Source organism: Peromyscus maniculatus, chromosome 15, assembly GCF_049852395.1.
Source record: "Peromyscus maniculatus bairdii isolate BWxNUB_F1_BW_parent chromosome 15, HU_Pman_BW_mat_3.1, whole genome shotgun sequence".
NCBI classification, from domain to species: Eukaryota; Metazoa; Chordata; class Mammalia; order Rodentia; family Cricetidae; genus Peromyscus; species Peromyscus maniculatus.
Genome location: NC_134866.1, coordinates 26927808 through 26945319, shown reverse-complemented (window position 1 = coordinate 26945319; position 17512 = coordinate 26927808). Strand labels below are relative to the sequence as shown.

The window sequence follows — 17512 nt, the reverse complement described above, 5'->3', positions numbered from 1 at the left end:
TCCTACCGTGGTTTCTAGTGTACTTTCTCAGATCACAGGAGGTTACCCCAGCTTGCTTTGGACTTCTGTTTGTTGTTAGATTGACTTCCATCCTTTCACTTTCAGTCTAGGCCAGCGAATGTCTCCTGGAGGTAGTAGATGGTTGGATCTGTTATTTTTCATTATTTTAAATTATACGATTCTTTGTGGGTGTTGCCTGAGGAGAGCAGGGGTGACAGGTCTCTCTGGAGCTGGAGTTAGAGGTGTTTGTGAGCCATCCGACATGGGTGATAGAGCCAAATGTGGATCCTTTTGGAGAACAGTACTTGCTCTTGATCACTAAGCCACCTCTGCAGTCCCTGGAGCTGGGGTTTCAATATATTCAGCCAGTCTGCTGCTCTTTTTGTTTTTGGTTGGGTAGATTACTGTTTGGTGGGTCTTTTTTGCTGTAAGTATTAGTGTGTTGGATGTGATGGCTTCCTTTCTAGTTTTTTGTTCATGTATTTACTGTTAGGAAATTTATTCTTTTCTGTACTATTATGATTTTGACTTTGTGCTGACTGTGTGGTCATGAACTGCCTTAGTTTATTCTTGTCTTGAAATATCCTCATTTCTCTGTCGTTTCTAAAAGATAGCTTTGCTCTTTGTAGCTCTTTAGGTTGGTAATTATTTACTTTCAGGACTTGAAGTATATTATTGTTCCATGTTTTCCAGGATTTTAGGGTTGCTGATGTTAATTGGATTGCTGGCCTTTGTAGGTGAATTGGCCTTTTCCCTTTAGAGTTTTTAATCATGTTTTATTCTGTGTCTTTGTGTATAAATTTTTGAGACCCGGTCTGGCCTGGAACTCACTGTGTAGCCCAAGGCAGCCTCAGACTAATGGATAATCCTGTTTTAAACCTATCAGATGTTGAGACTATCTGGTTGGAATTTTTTGTTTCTTTGTTTGTTTGTTTTTTCTGTTTTTGTTGGTTATTGTGTGGATTTTGTGTGTGGGTGTTCTGTATGTACATGTTCATGTAGGTGTGTGTGTTACATACATGTCTCTGCCAGGGGTTATTATTGGGTATCTTCCACAGTTCATCTCCACTTTTTTTTTGAGACAGTGTTTCTCACTGAACCTAGAGCTCATTGGCTGAACCAACTGGCTAATGAGCTTCAAGAATTCACCTGTCTTTGGTAGCCTGCTTTCCGTCAGTGCTGGGGTTACAGATGTTTGCTGCTGTGCCTAGATTTTTGTTGTTATTGTTGTTGTTTTTTGTTTTTTGAGACAGGGCTCTATATGTAGTCATTGCTGTTTGTGGAGATCAAGCTGGCCTCAAACTCACGAAGATCTCCCTGCCTCTGCTGGGACTAAAGGCAGGGGCCACTACACCCAACCCAGCTTGTAAGTAGGTTCAGGAGATCTGAGCTCAGGCCCTCACACTGGTCTGCCAAGCGCTTTATCCACTGAGCCAGCTCCCTATCTTCTGCTTGTTCATTTCTGACATCTGGACTATAATATGCTGTAGAGAAGGTCTTCCTTGGTGATGTCTATTTAGGCTTCTAAATGCCTCCTGTGTTCGTGTTTTCTCATTTTGAAAACAGCAGTGTTAATGCCTCTCCTGTGAAGATTAGTAAGCATTAAATTCATGACATATAGGATGCAGTCATTAAATGAGAGCTAGTTGAGAGTGAAAGTGCCTGTTATTTGGGGGTGGTGCACACACCTGTACCCAGTACTTGGAGGCAAAGGCAGGTGGATCTCTGTGAGTTCAGTGCCGCCTGATTTAGGTACCAGGTTGCAGGCCAGCAAGGCCTACATACAGAGACCTTGTTCAAAAGAAGCAAAGGAAAGGTACCTATTACTCATGGTGGGCTATGCATGAGAATTATAGTTCACATTAGTATTACCAAGGCAGACAGGAAATTTGTCCCTCTAGTTCATCTTTGTTACAGACAGCTCTTTATATTGTAGCTATAATGTTGTAACAGTATGGTAGGCATTAAACATGGCTTTTTTGTTGATTACTACAGTTTATATAAACATCTGTTAGGCTCATACTTGAAAAATAATCATCTCTATTTTTAGAAACTCTGCCTCTTTTTATTCTGGAGTGTTTTTTTGTTGGTTTAGCGGCCTCACCTGAATCTACTGATATTTTAACTACCATCTGTGCCCTGTGGTCCCATAGTCAGCACCCTGTCAGTCAGACCTGCATGCTCAGACTTATGGTCCCACCAGCACCATCTAGGCCGTGGCCGCCAAATGTAGGTTTTAACTAAGTCTCTATTGTTCTATTTACCAGTAAAGACTCAGGAGTCAAATGTTGGGGTGAAAACCTGCTAGATAAGAGAAGTTGAGAAGCAACCAGCTGGCCTTCCTTTTTGGCTGGAGACCAGCAAGAGAACATCTTTCCTGGTCCCAAACCAAAAAGATACTCTCTGTCCCTCCCTACTCTTTCCTGTGTGTCTCTATCTGTATTCCTGGCTCCTCCATCCTCTCTATGCTTAATTCTTGTCAACTAGTCGCTGACTCCACCCCCCAATCCAAAGTTAATTTTATTAACACAGTCTTGGAGTTTCACAGTGCAATCAAATATTTCATAATAATTCTGATTCCGGCCTGGGTGCTGGTGTACAGCTTTGGCAGTGTTGACTAACTATATATAAGCAAATTTTGGTTCATATTTGAAAAATTACACTTCAGTTTTACGAGTTAGATTTCTTCCATAGATCCTGGTTTAAAAAAAAAAAAAAAAAAAACCAATGTTAAAAACAGGTTCTTAGCCGGGCGGTGGTGGCGCACGCCTTTAATCCCAGCACTCGGGAGGCAGAGGCAGGCGGATCTCTGTGAGTTCGAGGCCAGCCTGGGCTACCAAGTGAGTCCCAGGAAAGGCGCAAAGCTACACAGAGAAACCCCGTCTCAAAAAACAAAACAGGTTCTTACTATATCCCTGGCTGGCCTAGAACTCACTATGTACAACAGGCGGGCCTCAAACTCAGAGATACAGCCTATCATCTCTGTCCCCATGCGTGTTAAGATTAAAGGTGTGCACCAATGATCCAGATGGTTTTGTTCTGGTTCTTGCTAGGACAGTTTCTGGGCTTGCCAATACATGGTCAATATGCTAAGCCCTTACCTTTCAGACCTTCTCTGATCTTCCTTCTAACCTTCACTGGGGGATAGTATAGGCTTGTAAAGGTTATAATTTGTTTTTATTTTTTGAGACAGGTTTCTCTGTGTAGCCCTGGCTGTCTTGGAACTCACTCTGTAGACCAGGCTGGCCTTGAACCTGCCTCTGCCTCCCAAGTGCTGGGATTAAAGATATCACCACCATCGCCTAGTTTTTGAGTATGGGTTTTGTTAATGTGACTGGGACCCTTCTGTCTCTGCCTCCTCAGTGCTGGGAATGTGAGCACCTGCATGGACTAAACTTAAATCTTCATGCTTGAAAGGCAAACACATTATCTACTGACCTTTGTTCCTCAGCCTAGGATTTTCAGGCGGCAACATACATATGGTATCTGCATGTGTGTGTTTGTTGTTTGAGGCAGGCTTCCAGTATGTAGCTCAGGCTGCCCTTAAACTCAAGATCCCACTTTAGCCATCTAAATGTTGACATTGTAGGCATGATACTGTTCCTGTCTTATGGATCTTTTTAGATGTATTTATTTTTATATGTATGATTGCTTGCTTGCATGAATGCATGTACCATATGTGTGCTTGTTATCTGTTGTGACCAGAGGAGGACATTGGATCTCCTGAGACTGGAGCTAGAGGCAGTTAGGAGCTGCTGTGTAGGTGTTAGAAATTGAACCCCGGTAGTCTGGAGGAACAGCCAGTGCTCTTAACCATGGAACAGATTTTCTAGCTCACTTATACTCCCCCTTCCCCCAGACAGAGTTTCTCTGTGTGGCCCTGACTGTCTTGGAACTTGCTTTTAAACCAGGCTGGCCTCAGACTCAGAGATCCACCTGTCTCTGTCTCCATCTCCCAAGTGCTGGGATTAAAGGCATGAACCACCACTGCCTGGTTATACAAGATTTTTAACGTGTCTGTGCTTTGACTGTGGCCTGAGGTCAGGTGTGGAATTTTCCACTTGGAAGATCACATTGGCAGTCAAGACATTCAAGATTTTCTTTTTTCTTTTTAGATTAGGAATATTCAACTTATGTAAACATTTACTGTTGTCATTGTTCTAACTACTGTTACTGTAATTTTGTTTCATTTAACAGAAGCAGGTGGGGTTGTTTTAGCAAGCACTTATTTTCTAGGAAGTTTGGGTTTTTCGATGTGCTTGTCACTTCCAGCAATCAGTGATGGCCTGGAGAAAGGCCACAGCCGTTTCTGCTGAGCTTTGGACAGCACTTCTGGACACTTTGTTCTAACAGTGCTGATTTTGTAGCCAAAGTTCCTGTCACCATGATGCAGGCCTTGGCTATTGGCCACTTCCTCCACTGTGACTCTCTGATCTGTTGATGGCTTTCAGTGACCGAGTGCCATCCTGGACAGGCCGCTCTCAGCAGCACATCACCCACTGAGGAAAGATTTACATTCTGGAATCAGGCATGCTATTCTAATCAGTGTGCCATGCTATACACATGTGGTAGGGCTAAAAATACTTCGTTTCTTAGCTTTGGTGCCAAGCCCATCTTCCAATGCTTCACAGGATTTTTGTTTTATATAAATTATGTCATGGGCAGATGACTGAAAATAGAACTAGAAATTACTTTTGCAAGGAATGGAACAAGAATAACCTCTTGGGGCTGGAGGGATGGCTTAGTAGCTAAGACTACATGCTGCTTCCCCGAGGACCCAGTTCAGTCCTTAGCACCCATATTGGGTGGCTCACAACCGCCTGTAACTTCAGCTACAGGGGCTCCAGCACCATTTTCCAGACTCCACAGTTTCCCACACACTCTGGGCCTACAGAAACAGATACATGTAAAATAATGAAAACTGAACTTTAGAAACAGAACCCCTTTCCTACACTATAGAGAGACAGCATGGACCAGTGTGAGGACTCAGCAGGTAAACATGCTTGCCTCCAGACCTGAGAACTGAGTTTAATTCCCAGCACCCACACGGTGAGAGGAGAGCTGACTCCTTCATGTTGTCCTCAGACCAACATGCACGCTGTGACAGGCATGCCACGCTCCCTTCCCCACACAAAACAGTAAATGTAATGAAAATTTTAGTAAACTTTCCATTACAGTTTTTGGATTAATGACAGAAAAACGGAGAAAAGTGGTACAATTAAACTGTGAATTTATTCTTCTTAGATAAAAACACTCAGTATAATAAATTGGGTTCAGAGCTTATGTGTCCACATGAACAAAATACCAGTGTCATGCAAAGACTTGACTGTGTGCTAATTTTTTAAAGACTTGACTGTGTGCTAATTTTTTTTCTTAGCCACTGATCCCAAGGACCATACTGTAATGTTTGACACACCTAAAGACTGGTGTTGGGAGCTGGAGCGGACCAAGGGTAGTGTGAAGTACAAAACAGTGAATGTGAATGAAGGCTACAGAATCTGTGACAGGTAAGCTCTCCGTGTTGACTCTCACCATTAGTTATGTGCATATGTGTCTACGGGTGCCCTTGGAGGCCAGAAGATGGCCTCAGATCATATATTAGGGTTCTCTGAAGGAGCATTGGGATACACACACACACACACACACACACACACACACACACACGCACGCACGCACGCACGCACGCACACACACACACGATTTACTAGAGTGGCTCACAGGGTGTGGTTTGGGTAGTCCAGCCATGGCGGCCTCGCTCTGGAGAAGTTGAGAATCCAGTAGCTGCTCAGTCGACAAGGCTGGCTGTCTCAACGGTCCCAGTCCAGCACTGAAGGACTGGAGGACTCCTGGAGAGCTGCTCATCTTCAGTCTGTGCTGAACTCTGGAAGAAGTCGCTTCTGATACCAGCAAAGGAATACCACAGCAGTAGATAGAACGATCTTGTCAGCAAAAGTGAGGGCAAGCAGGCCAAAAAAAAAGAGCAATTTTCTTTTTCCTTGTCCTTTGTCCAAACTTCCACTAGAAGGGGTGCCCACATTTAATGTGCCTTTTTATTTCAAATGTGATCAAGAAGTTTCCTCACAGGAGTACCCAGAAGCTTGTGTTTTAGTTGGTTTCAGATATAGTCAAGTTAACATCCAAGATGAGCCATCACAGATCCCACGGAGCTAGAGTTACAGGATTCTGTGAGCTGTTGGTAAACTGGGTGCTGTGAACTGGACTCTGGTCCTTGGGAAGAATAGCACACACATAGTGGCGCACACCTTTAGTCCCAGTACTTGGGAGGCAGAACGAGGTGGATCTCTGTGAGTTTGCGGCCAGCCTGGTCTACATAGCGAGTTCCATGACAACCAGGGCTATGTAAAGAGACCCTGTCTCAAAACAAGCCAAACTAACCCCTGAGCCATCTCTCTAGCCCCCCCCCCCACTGTGTTTGAATGTGTTGACATTGTGTGATTATCATCACAGTAAGTTCTGGAACGTTTCCATCATCTAGTAAAGAAACGCCATATTAACATTTACCCTCATTTCTCCTCAGTTCTCCTCCCTGTGCCAGTTCCTAAGCAAATCATACATTTGCCTGTTTGGACACTTTTTATAAATAAAACATAGGATAGATGGTCTTTAATGACTGCCTTGTGTTTGTCTGTTTGTTTGTTTTGAGACAGAGTCTTTCTTTCTGTGGCACCTAGGTGGGTCTCAAACTCACTAATTAACCCAAATTAGCCTCAAATCTAAGATCTTCCTGCTTCAGTCTCCTGAGTATCCAGCACAGATGTGCACTAACACCTCTGGCTTTTTCTTTTTAATGCCAAATGATATTCCATGGTATGGACATTCCATATTTTATTTATCCATTCATTTGCCATAAACATTTCAAGTTTTTAAGAGGATATGTTTTTTATTTCTCTTCAGTATGTAATCTAATAGAGTGCCGAAACGAGGGATTGACTCTGTGTTTAGCTGTTTAAGAATGACCAGACTGGCTGCCCCAGATGTGCCGTTTGGCTCTCCCATCAAGTGTGTAAAGCTTCCTTGTTTCAGCCCTAGCTTTTCCTTTTATCGTTTGTTAGTGACATGGGAGACAGCCACCTCAGCCTTGTGCGTGCCTGGGAGCGCGGGCCACTGAGCCGCACCTCCACTCTTCCCAACAGAAAAAGTGGGGTTAGGAGCCGGGCGGTGGTGGCGCACCCCTTTAATCCCAGCACTTGGGAGGCAGAGGCAGGTGAATCTCTGTGAGTTTGAGGGTAGCCTGGTCTACAGAGCGAGATCCAGGACAGACAGGGCTGTTACACAGAGAAACCTTGTCTCAAAAAAAGAAAGGAAGGAGGGAGGGAGGGAGGGAGGGAGAGAGAGAAAGAGAAAGAGAAAGAGAGAAAGAAAGAAAAAAGAAAGAGAGAGAGAGAGAGAAAGAAAAGAAAGCAAGAAAGCAAGAAAAGCAAGAAAGCAAGAAAGCAAGAAAGAAAGCAAGAAAGAAAGAAAGAAAGAAAGAAAGAAAGAAAGAAAGAAAGAAAGAAAGAGAACGAGTGGAGTTGGGAAGATGGCTTAGTTGACAAAGTGCTTCCCACACAAGGATGAGGACCTCAGTTTGATCCCCAGAACCCGTGTGAAGAAATGTATGTGCCTGTAACCCCAATGCTGGGCAGGTGAAGGCAGGATGGACGGACCCTGGGGCTTGCTGGCCATCCATTCTAGCCAGTTGGTGAGCTCCAGGTTCAGTGATGGATCCTATCTGAAAAAAGATGGCTTAGCAGATAAAACTACTTGACACATGATCCTGAGCTCGATTCTCAGAGCCTATGGTAGAAGTAGAGAACTGACTTCTGAAAATTGCCTCCTGACTCCACGTGCACCATGGCATGTGTACACTCATATTCACACTAGACACACAGTAATACACAGAAAAAGTTCACGGTAGAGAGCTATTGAGAAAAACACTGGATGAGATAGGGCACTCGCCCGTCATGTGTGAGGCCCTGGGTTCAATAACCAGCATAGAAACGAAACTGCGGAGAAACAGATCAGGCAGAAGAAGCCTGGAAGAGCTGGAGGTGGTGGAGAAGAGGGTGATCAGGAAGGTCCCGGGAGGAAGTGGCCTTTGGTCCAAGCCGAGAGAAGGGGAGGCAGAGAAGCCTGGTGGGCAGGAGCAGCCAGGGGCCCAGGGCTGGGGAGGAGCATGCCAGGGAAAAGGAGGAGAGGTTGAGGAGAGGGACTGGTTGGATGCTTCCAGAAGAATTTATCCTTTTTGAATCCGAGAACAATGAGGGGGAGTTTGAGCAGAGGCAGGGAGTGATCTGGCCTACATTTTTAAAGGATGACTCTGTGGATCTGTTTTTAGAAACTCGACTCTTATCATTTGGGAACATAGCTTCCTAGCACGCTGCTGACAGCCGCGTAAAATACTGTGGGTTTATAGCGCTTTTTATATCCGGGTGTCTCAGATGACCCCCTCCCCCAGTTGGTCTGGGTAAGAATGAGAAACTGCGTTGTCAGAACTGGCTGCTCAGGTGCCACAGCCCATTGCTCCCCTTTTCAATTCACTCCTAAAATCCTTCCTTCATTCCACCTCCTTGTGGAGAGACAAGAGGCTGTTTAACCCCCTGGGGGTGTGCTTCCCAGAGGGACCCTGGAGCTAATGCTGACACAGCAAGACGTAGCTCTGCCCCGGGCATATCCTTCCCAGACTACACTGTGCCTGAGTGGGTCGCCCAGCTTCCCAGGCTGGAGATGCCCCGAGAGAGGCCTTGACTCTGAACTCATCCCACTGCCCAAGTGACCCGTTTTCAGAGAGGGCGGACTAGTCTCATAGTCTCAACAGACTGCCTGGGATCCACCCAAGTTATGTGGGACAGGTGAGAACACCCTCCACCCTGTGCCTGGGGTCCACCCGAGTTATGTGGGACAGGTGAGAACACCCTCCACCCTGTGCCTGGGATCCACCCGAGTTATGTGGGACAGGTGAGAACACCCTCCACCCTGTGCCTGGTGTGCTGCTCTTCCGCACTGCTCAGGGATAGGGGCTGGAGAGACGGCTCAGTGGTTAAGGGCACTGACTGCCCTTCCCGAGGACCCGGGTTCAATTCCCAGCACCCACATGACAGCTCATGACTGTAATTCGACACCCATGGCAAAACACCAATGCACATAAAAATAAATAGATGGATAACGCACATAAAGATAGATGATAGATAGATAGATAGATAGATAGATAGATAGATAGATAGATAGATAGATAGATAGATAGATAGATAGACAGACAGACAAACTTAACCAGAGCCAACATTGTAGAATATTGGGGAAGACATGCAAATGTTTTAGAATGGGGGGGGGGGGGAGTTATTGGGGGTGGAGGGGCACATCTGCGTTATAGAACTCCTCAGATGATGTTAGAGTGGTGGCCTGTGGGGAAGTTACTGTCCAGTCAGTGCTTCCCACAGTTGGGACTCTCAACCACCCCCAGGGCCTGACTGCGGGTGCTGACTGAGCAGGTCGGGCAGGACTGATCTGCATCCCTCCTGAGCTCAGGGGCTGCTGCAGTCCACCCTGATCGCAGGGCATTCCAGGACAGCAGCTTTCAGCCCACTGCATTCCCAGAGAGCTTTAAGCTTCTGCTCTGTAAGCATGGGGTCAGGCCTGGATTTTGATAATTTTCTAATCCTTCCCTGTGCTTTTAATGGACATCTGGAGTTTAAAAGCCATTGATCTGAGCCGGGCGTGGTGGCGCACGCCTTTAATCCCAGCACTCGGGAGGCAGAGCCAGGCGGATCTTTGTGAGTTCGAGGCCAGCCTGGGCTACCAAGTGAGCTCCAGGAAAGGCGCAAAGCTACACAGAGAAACCCTGTCTCGAAAAAACCAAAAAAAAAAAAAAAAAAAAAAAAAAAAAAAAAAAAAAAGCCATTGATCTGTTATAATGTTTGTACTTTAGTGATTATCCCTAAAGAAGGATTAGCTTACTGGCCACCCACTCAGGCAGGTACATAAAATATAAGTACTTTAGAACTTCAGAAGTCAAGGTCGTCAGACTTTCACTGACTTGAGGGCCTTAGCTAGGACCAGTGTTTCACAGACCTGGGTATACATCACAATCTCATAGGATCTTTATCCTTTTCAAATTGTTTGTAAGGGGCTGGAGAGATGACTTGGGAGTTAAGAGCACTTCCTGCTCTTCTAGAGGGACCCCAATTTAGTGACCTGTGCCTGTGTGTCTGACTGCTAACAAGTGCCTGTCACTCTAACCCCAGGGAATCGAACCCCCTCCTCTTCTGGCCACCAGCACCCAGATGAGACAGGCACACACACAAGTGAATCTTTCAAATGAGCCGTAAGGTTGATTATACAAATTCTGAAGCATTATAAGAAAACAATGTATGTCAAACTTCCTTGTATCCATTACCCAGGTGTAACAATGACTAATTCATAGCTAATCCTGTCTTCTCTATACCCCCACCTACTTGTCTCCCTTTTGGATTGCTTGGAAATGAATTTCAAAGCTCATCTCATTTATGTTTAGTATATATTGCAAAGAACAAAGGACTGAGATTTTTTTTTTTAAATAAATACAGCATGAAACCGTTATCATGCTTTTCAAATTCACACTACTTTTTTGTTGGTTTTTGTTTTTTGAGACAGGGTCTTCCTTTGAAGCACTTGCCTGGAACTTGCTATAAGGATCAGGCTGACCTCAAACTTAGAAATCCGCCTACCTCTGCCTCTCAAATTCTGGGATTAAAGGAATGTGTCATACCTAGCCTCACACTATTTCTTTGACATCTAGTTAGTATTTAAAATTTCCTCATGACTTGGTTCGTCTTGGGGGTAGAGAGAAGTTGTTTTGTTTTGTGTGTATATCTGGTTTGAGACAGGGTTTCACCATATATCCCAGGCTGGCCACCCAACAGATAAGATTATAGGCGTGTGCCACCAGTTCTTGACTCATTTTTGAAAAATTTCTCTTTCATCCTTTTGTTTTGTTTTGTTTTTTTGAGACAGGGCTTCTCTGTATAGCCTTGGCTGTCCTAGAATTCACTCTGTAGACCTGGCTGGCCTGGAACTCAATGTCAACCTCTGCCTCTGCCTCCTGAGTGCTGGGGTTAAAGGCGTGTACCATCACTGCCCGGCTCTCTTTCATCTTTTTCATCTTACTGCTAATAAAGAGTCAGACTAGCATTTTGCCATATCTTAAGGGGTTTCTTAAGTTACTTTATGTGTGGATTCTCAAACCCTCATCTTTTTCTTGAAGAAATCAAGCTGCTTGTTAATTGTTTCCCATAGTGTGGAGTTCAGTGACCACACCCCCTGGTGATGTTTAGTATGTTGGTCTACCTCCTGTGGATTGATTGATGGAGCAATCATTTGTGTTTTGTTTGATCTCCTTGCTTTAAAGAGCCATCTTTCCATGGGGCTAGGGAGATAGCCAGTAGATAAGACTACTTTCTGCTCTTGCAGAGGACTGGAGTTTGGTTCCCATCACCCACATGGTGGCTTACAATGGTCTGTACCTCCAGTTCCAAAGAGTCCAACACCCACTTCTGGCTTTTGAGGTCACTTGCATGGACATGGTGCACAGACATACGCTCAGGCACACACATATACACATAAAAAGTTCCTTTTTCTGAAATGTATCTTTTCCATGACTTGATGGTGTTAGATTGAGGTCAGGCCTACAGTGTGTCTGCAGACACCGTCTGGTTGCTTCCATTGCAGCTCAGCTGCACAGGCGCCTTCTAAGGTCTCTGGTGCTGTATTTCCAACTCTTTGAGGGAGATGTTTGCAGCTCCATCGGGAGGGGTCTGTTGATGGAGGAGCCAGTGTGCCCATGTGTTTCTGATCCCTCTGAAAAAATCTAGCTCCCCCATGTCCTACAGTTGACAATGATCCTACTGCATACCTGATTGTGGTGTTGGAGTCAGTGAATCATCCATTTGAGGGACTAGAACAATGTCTGACTCGGAGCACTCCTCAAATGTTTCTTGTTGTTGTTTTGAGAGAGTATTTCTGTGTAGTTCTGTCTGTCTACCCACTACATAGACCAGGCTGGCCTTAAACTCAACTGAGATCTGGTCTCCCAAGTACTGGGGTTAAAGTCGTGTGTCACCATACCCATCTCAGAATATGTGATAAAGTGGACTGCAGTCATTATGGTTACTGATTTTCATATTAGTTTAATTATGAGCACCACAGGTGTTTATGTTGTTACTGTTGGATGAGATTTTGGCCTTCATATACTTTTAGATATCACATTTTCCAATCTCTGCCTCTTTCAGTGCTGAAGATCAAACCAAGGGCCTTGTGCATGCTAGGCAAGGGCTCTGTTGCAGAGCTGGACCCACATCCCTCATCTCCTTCATTTTGTAGAAGAAGACACAAGACCCAGAAAGGCAGAACAATTTACCTTCCTTATCAGCAGAGGCAGGGCTGTGCAGAGCCATAGGCAGAGCTAGGGTTCGAATCCGGATTCCTAATCTATTTGGTCAGAGTCCTTGTCACCAACCCAGGGGTGGCAGTTCATCTTTGGGTTCTTAACGGGGAAGTATGGTTCCTTTTGTAGCTCAGTGTTACGTCCTTGAATTCCCTGATGTCAGCTTTCATATTTTGTGAATTAAGTGTCGAATTGAAAGCTGATGAGTCTTTTCCTGTCCCATCAACAGCTCCCAAATAACAACACTGAGACTTCTTTATTAATTATGAAAGCTTGGCCTTAGCGTAAGCTTGTTTTTAACTAGCTCTTACAACTTATTAGTTCGTTTCTATTAATCTTTGTTCTGTCACATACTGCCCATCTTGCTTCTTCCTTGTCCTCTGGCATCTCACATTCACCTAAATAATCTCCTATCTCCTCTCTCTACTCAGAAGTCCCGCCTGTACCTCCTGCCCAGCTATTGGCCATCAGCTTTCTATTACACCAACCACAGCAAATACATCTTCACACAGTGTACAAATATCCCACAACATTTCCCTTTTTGTCTAAATAAAAAGGAAAGGTTTTTGTTGTTATTGTTTTTTTGAGACAAGGTTTCTCTGTGTAACAGCCCTGGCTGTCCTGGAACTGGCTCTGTGGCCCAGGCTGGCCCTGAGCTCACAGAGATGCGCCTGCCTCTGCCTCCCAAGTGCTGGGATTAAAGACATTGAGCCACCACCACCCAGCTTAAGAAGGAGAGGTCTTGACTCTAACATAGTAAAACTATATACGGTAAGAATTACAGTAGGAATTACATTCACAGTGTCCAGTCTATTTGTATTTGGCAAATTCAGAGAAACTACTCTATTATCTAACCTTAGTGATAATAGTCCAAAGTTTTATACCTAAATCACTCTTTATCATAACTTGTATTACCATTCTGAAAGTATCTTTTTAGATCTAAAACATCTTTTTAGATAAATAACTTAAGCTTCTTTGTTTCTCAACCATATAAATTTCACATCTCTTAGGTGAAGATATATTGCTGCGATTGATGTAATAAAAAGCTGAACTGCCAATAGCTAGAGGCAGGAGGTATAGGCAGGATTTCTGAGGAGAAAAAGAAAGAGGAGGAGGAATCTAAGCATGTAGGAGAAGCCAGGAGATATGGAGAGGAAACAGGTTGTACAGGATGGAAGAGCGGTAACCCCATGTGATACAACATTGATTAATATCAGTGGATTAATTTAAGTTATAAGAGCTAAAGGCCGAGCTTTCATAATTAACAAAAAGTCTCTGTGTCATTATTTGGGAACTGGCTGGTGGGACAGAAAAAGACTTGGTTACAGTTGATGCCACCTCTTTCTTCTAGGTTGCCAGCGTACTTTGTTGTCCCCACTCCCCTTCTTGAAGAGGATGTGAAGCGTTTTCAGGGCCATGGCATACCAGTAAGTGCATCGGGGACCCTGGGTGAGGGGACATCAGCAGCTCTCGGTCATCCTAGCAGTGGTCCTTGTAAAGCCCTCGGCTCTGGTGCTCCAGAGTCTGTCTGTGGTCTAAGAGCAATCTGGAACTGCCACAGGGACTCCCGAGAGCAGTCTCCTGAACATGAGGCTCACCGGGACAAGTCTAAAGTTGTCACAAATGCTCTTAGAGTTTTAGCAGAGACATGGAAAAGCTTCATGAGGAGAATAGGCCCGCCTGCTTTCACATTTAAACCTGATTTGGACCTGAGCTGACACTACACATAGTGGAATTTAATTTATTTTGGCCAGCTCTGTCTGTTATCTTGATAAGGGCACGTTGAGTTTTTTTTTTTGTTGTTGTTGTTTGTTTTTTTGTTGTTTTTTTTTTCTAGAGATAACATGCAGCACACCTAGATTTTCACAGAATAGGATAGGAGCCAGATTTAGTATGTCTCTGATCAGATAAAGCAGGACTAGATGACACCCCTGTTTCTAATTGTTGGCTGGGAGTTACCCACCGTGTGGGACTTTAGTAAGAAATGAGAATTACAAGGCAGTACTGTGCAGTACACAGGCTGGTTTGCCAGAAGCCTCTTGAATGTGAGCCAACGTGGTGAAGCTCCACCACACACCAGAGCCCGTGGAGGATGGGCAGGTAGTAAGTATGGCCCTTGCAGAGAGGCAAAGTTCCTCTGCCTGGCCTAGGAGGGCAGCTCTTCACCGGCCTATAACACTGTTGGCTGAATTTCTTCAGAGGAAGCCAGAAATACAGATTTCTATGTGAGTTTTTCTGACCCCCAACTAGACATAGCTAAGTCGGAGAGTTTCAAAACGTGTGTCTTTGGGGTAGAGCTGGATCACATTCCACCAGTTTTCAGCCTTCAGTTGAGAGCTACAGTTCACACACTTACCTTTACGCTCTTAAAATTAGTGAGTCTATAAAAGGTATTGTTTATGTGGGTTGTGTAGTATTAGAAATTCCAGTTGAGGCTGGGCAGTGATGGCTCGCCCCTTTAATCCCAGCACTCAGGAGGCAGAGGTAGGTGGATCTCTGTGAGTTTAAGGCCAACCTGGTCTACAAAGTAAGTTTCTGGACAGCCAGGACTACACAGAGAAACACTGTCTCAAAAAAACAAAACAGAAAAAAGAAAAAAGAAAGAAATTCCAGTTGAAACTGGATATGATAGCTCATACCTGTAATCCCTACACTCAGTAGGCTGAGGCAGGAGGCTTGCTGTGAGTTTGAGGGCAGCATTTAAATTTCTTTTCTTTTTTTTCTTTCTTTCTTTCTTTTTTTTTTTTGTTTGTTTTTTGTTTTTTTGTTTTTTTGAGACAGGGTTTCTCTGTGTAGCTTTGTGCCTTTCCTGGAACTCACTTGGTAGTCCAGGCTGGCCTCAAACTCACAGAGATTCACCTGGCTCTGCCTCCCGAGTGCTGGGATTAAAGGCGTGCGCCACCACCGCCCGGCTAAATTTTTTTTCCAAACTGAATTTTAATGAAAAATTTAAGTAGCGTATGTTAGCATGAGTTACATACTTTTCTGGAAAATAACCATCCAAAATAGTAAAATGGAACAGCACTATTTAGCATTTTGGAAATAGAAGCCAGCTGGATTCTTTTATTTTGTCTGTTGTGGTATGCTGGGGATCAGTTAAAGAACACAGAGAAAGTCCGGCTTCAGGCATGTGTATTTGGACAGGAAGGCAGAGTTAGTAGCTAGACTGAGAATACTGTTATCTGACAGTGCACCAGAACATGGTCTGTGACGGTGTCACAAAGGTCAGCGACAGTAAGGAATTTGAAGACACAAGGGACTGTTACTAAAGTCCTCCAGTCTCTCTCATACTTTGAGTAGGGTTCAGAGAATGTTTTCGTCCTGTCACACATTTGGAATTATACTTCTAAATACTGACCCATCGATACCATCCTCTTACAAGAAGAGTAAAAATAGGAAGCCGCTCAAGTAACGTCAGGTTTTCCACAGTTCTAATTTTATGCTCTGAAGCTTAATTTTTTGTCATTGGCAACATTTTATAAATTGCTTTCTGTGAAATGATAGACTCACTTTACTTTTTAAATTATTTTAGAATTTTAATTTTTTTGAGATTTCATACAAGAGCACTGTATTTACATCATTTCCCTCTTCCCTCTCTCCTCTTCCCATGTTCTTCTCTACTCCTCATTCATGACCTCTTTAATTATTGTTGTTACATATGTGTATGCATATATGTGTATACACACACACACACACACACACACACACACACACACACACACACACACGTTTGTATGTACATGTGTTGATGGCTAAGCCCTTGGGATTAGATAAGCCGTGAGGGTTCAAGGGTTCATCTTTGGAGAAGACCAATTCCCCTCTCTCAGTGCCATTGATGCCCACAGCTCTTCACCTAGGCCCATCTACGTCAGCCTGCCAGCTGGTACTCTCATTGTGCAGGTCTTTTTCACTCAACTAACCGTACTGTTGAGGTTTCACAGGTGCATCCATTTCCCAGCAGGTGTCCTGATCCTCTAGTTAAAAACTTTCCCCTTTGTCAATGTATCGGTTAGGGTTGGGCACCCCGGGGTTCTTCCACTTGTTTTCTGTATTTGACCAGCTGTGATCTGCTACAGTCACCATCTGCTGTGAAAAGAGGCTTCTCTGATGAGGGTGAGAGTTACACTTACCTGTGGACGTCGGGCTGGGCATTGAGAGTACAAGTCCCTTAGACAGCTGCTGGATGCCCCCCAGTCAGAGTGCCACAGCTGCATCAGTGTCTTCTGGGCCGCTCAGGTGTGGTCGGTGGGCATCACAGCAGGCGGACTGGTGGCTGCTTCTCAGCCACGGCAGCTGGCCTAGCTCCTTCCAGTATTATAAGAGATGGTCCTCCAAAGTCTACGCACAATTTTTGGAGAGGCACTCAACTCAGGAGGACAGACACTTTATGATGTATCACAGTTAAGATTATAAAATCGACCATTTAGAAGATTGTGTTATTAGTGGGGATCGAGGACATATGTGTGGAGCTCAGAGGACAGCTTGGTGGAGTTGATTTTCTCTTTCCACCTGCTCATGATCTGGGGATTAAACTCTGGTCATCAGGCCCTTTACCCATGGAGCCATCACTTGGCCCTAAAACTAGTCATTTCCACCTTCTGTCCAAGGCCATTCTCGGGGGAACTGGACTGTTTCCTACTAGTGGTAACTTAGTAACAAGCTGTGTTAACAAGTGCTTGTGCCTGGACTGGTGCTGAACCACACAGGTTCCCTGCTACTGTGCCCAGGTGTGCATGGCACCACAGTGGACATGGCTATGGTATTGCAGGCCACCCACAAGGGTGGGTCTCAGGACAGTGCGTAGTGCACTCGGAAAGCACCTTGCTTGAGAGGAATACAGTGAGGGTTCCTAGCTCCAGCCCTCCATGGAGAAACATAGAAAAGAGGGTGTGGTGTGGTCCGTGGGAGGAACAAAAGGATTAACTACACGTGTGGAGATAGGCTTCAGGCTTCTTCTCCATCCCTACCACATGGGAAATTAAGATACAGCATGTTCTCGCCAGGCCTTGGGGCTGGGACATAGAAAGCGTTCTCCTAAGAAACGGGTGAAGAGCCAGCAACATGGTTAGGAGCTTTAGAAAGGCATGTTCCTGA

The 17512-nt window shown here is 44.7% G+C and overlaps 1 protein-coding gene across 3 annotated transcripts in view; it reads left to right on the top strand.

Moving 5' to 3' along the window:
* Positions 1–17512, top strand: part of Mtmr12 (myotubularin related protein 12) — a 78133-nt gene that overhangs the window by 42395 nt on the left and 18226 nt on the right. For all 3 annotated transcript variants that reach the window (XM_042261402.2, XM_076551736.1, XM_076551735.1), the window contains 2 exons: positions 5378–5507; positions 13770–13845. In XM_042261402.2, the coding sequence (XP_042117336.2) occupies positions 5378–5507; positions 13770–13845 (206 nt within the window). The remainder of the gene's footprint in view (positions 1–5377; positions 5508–13769; positions 13846–17512) is intronic.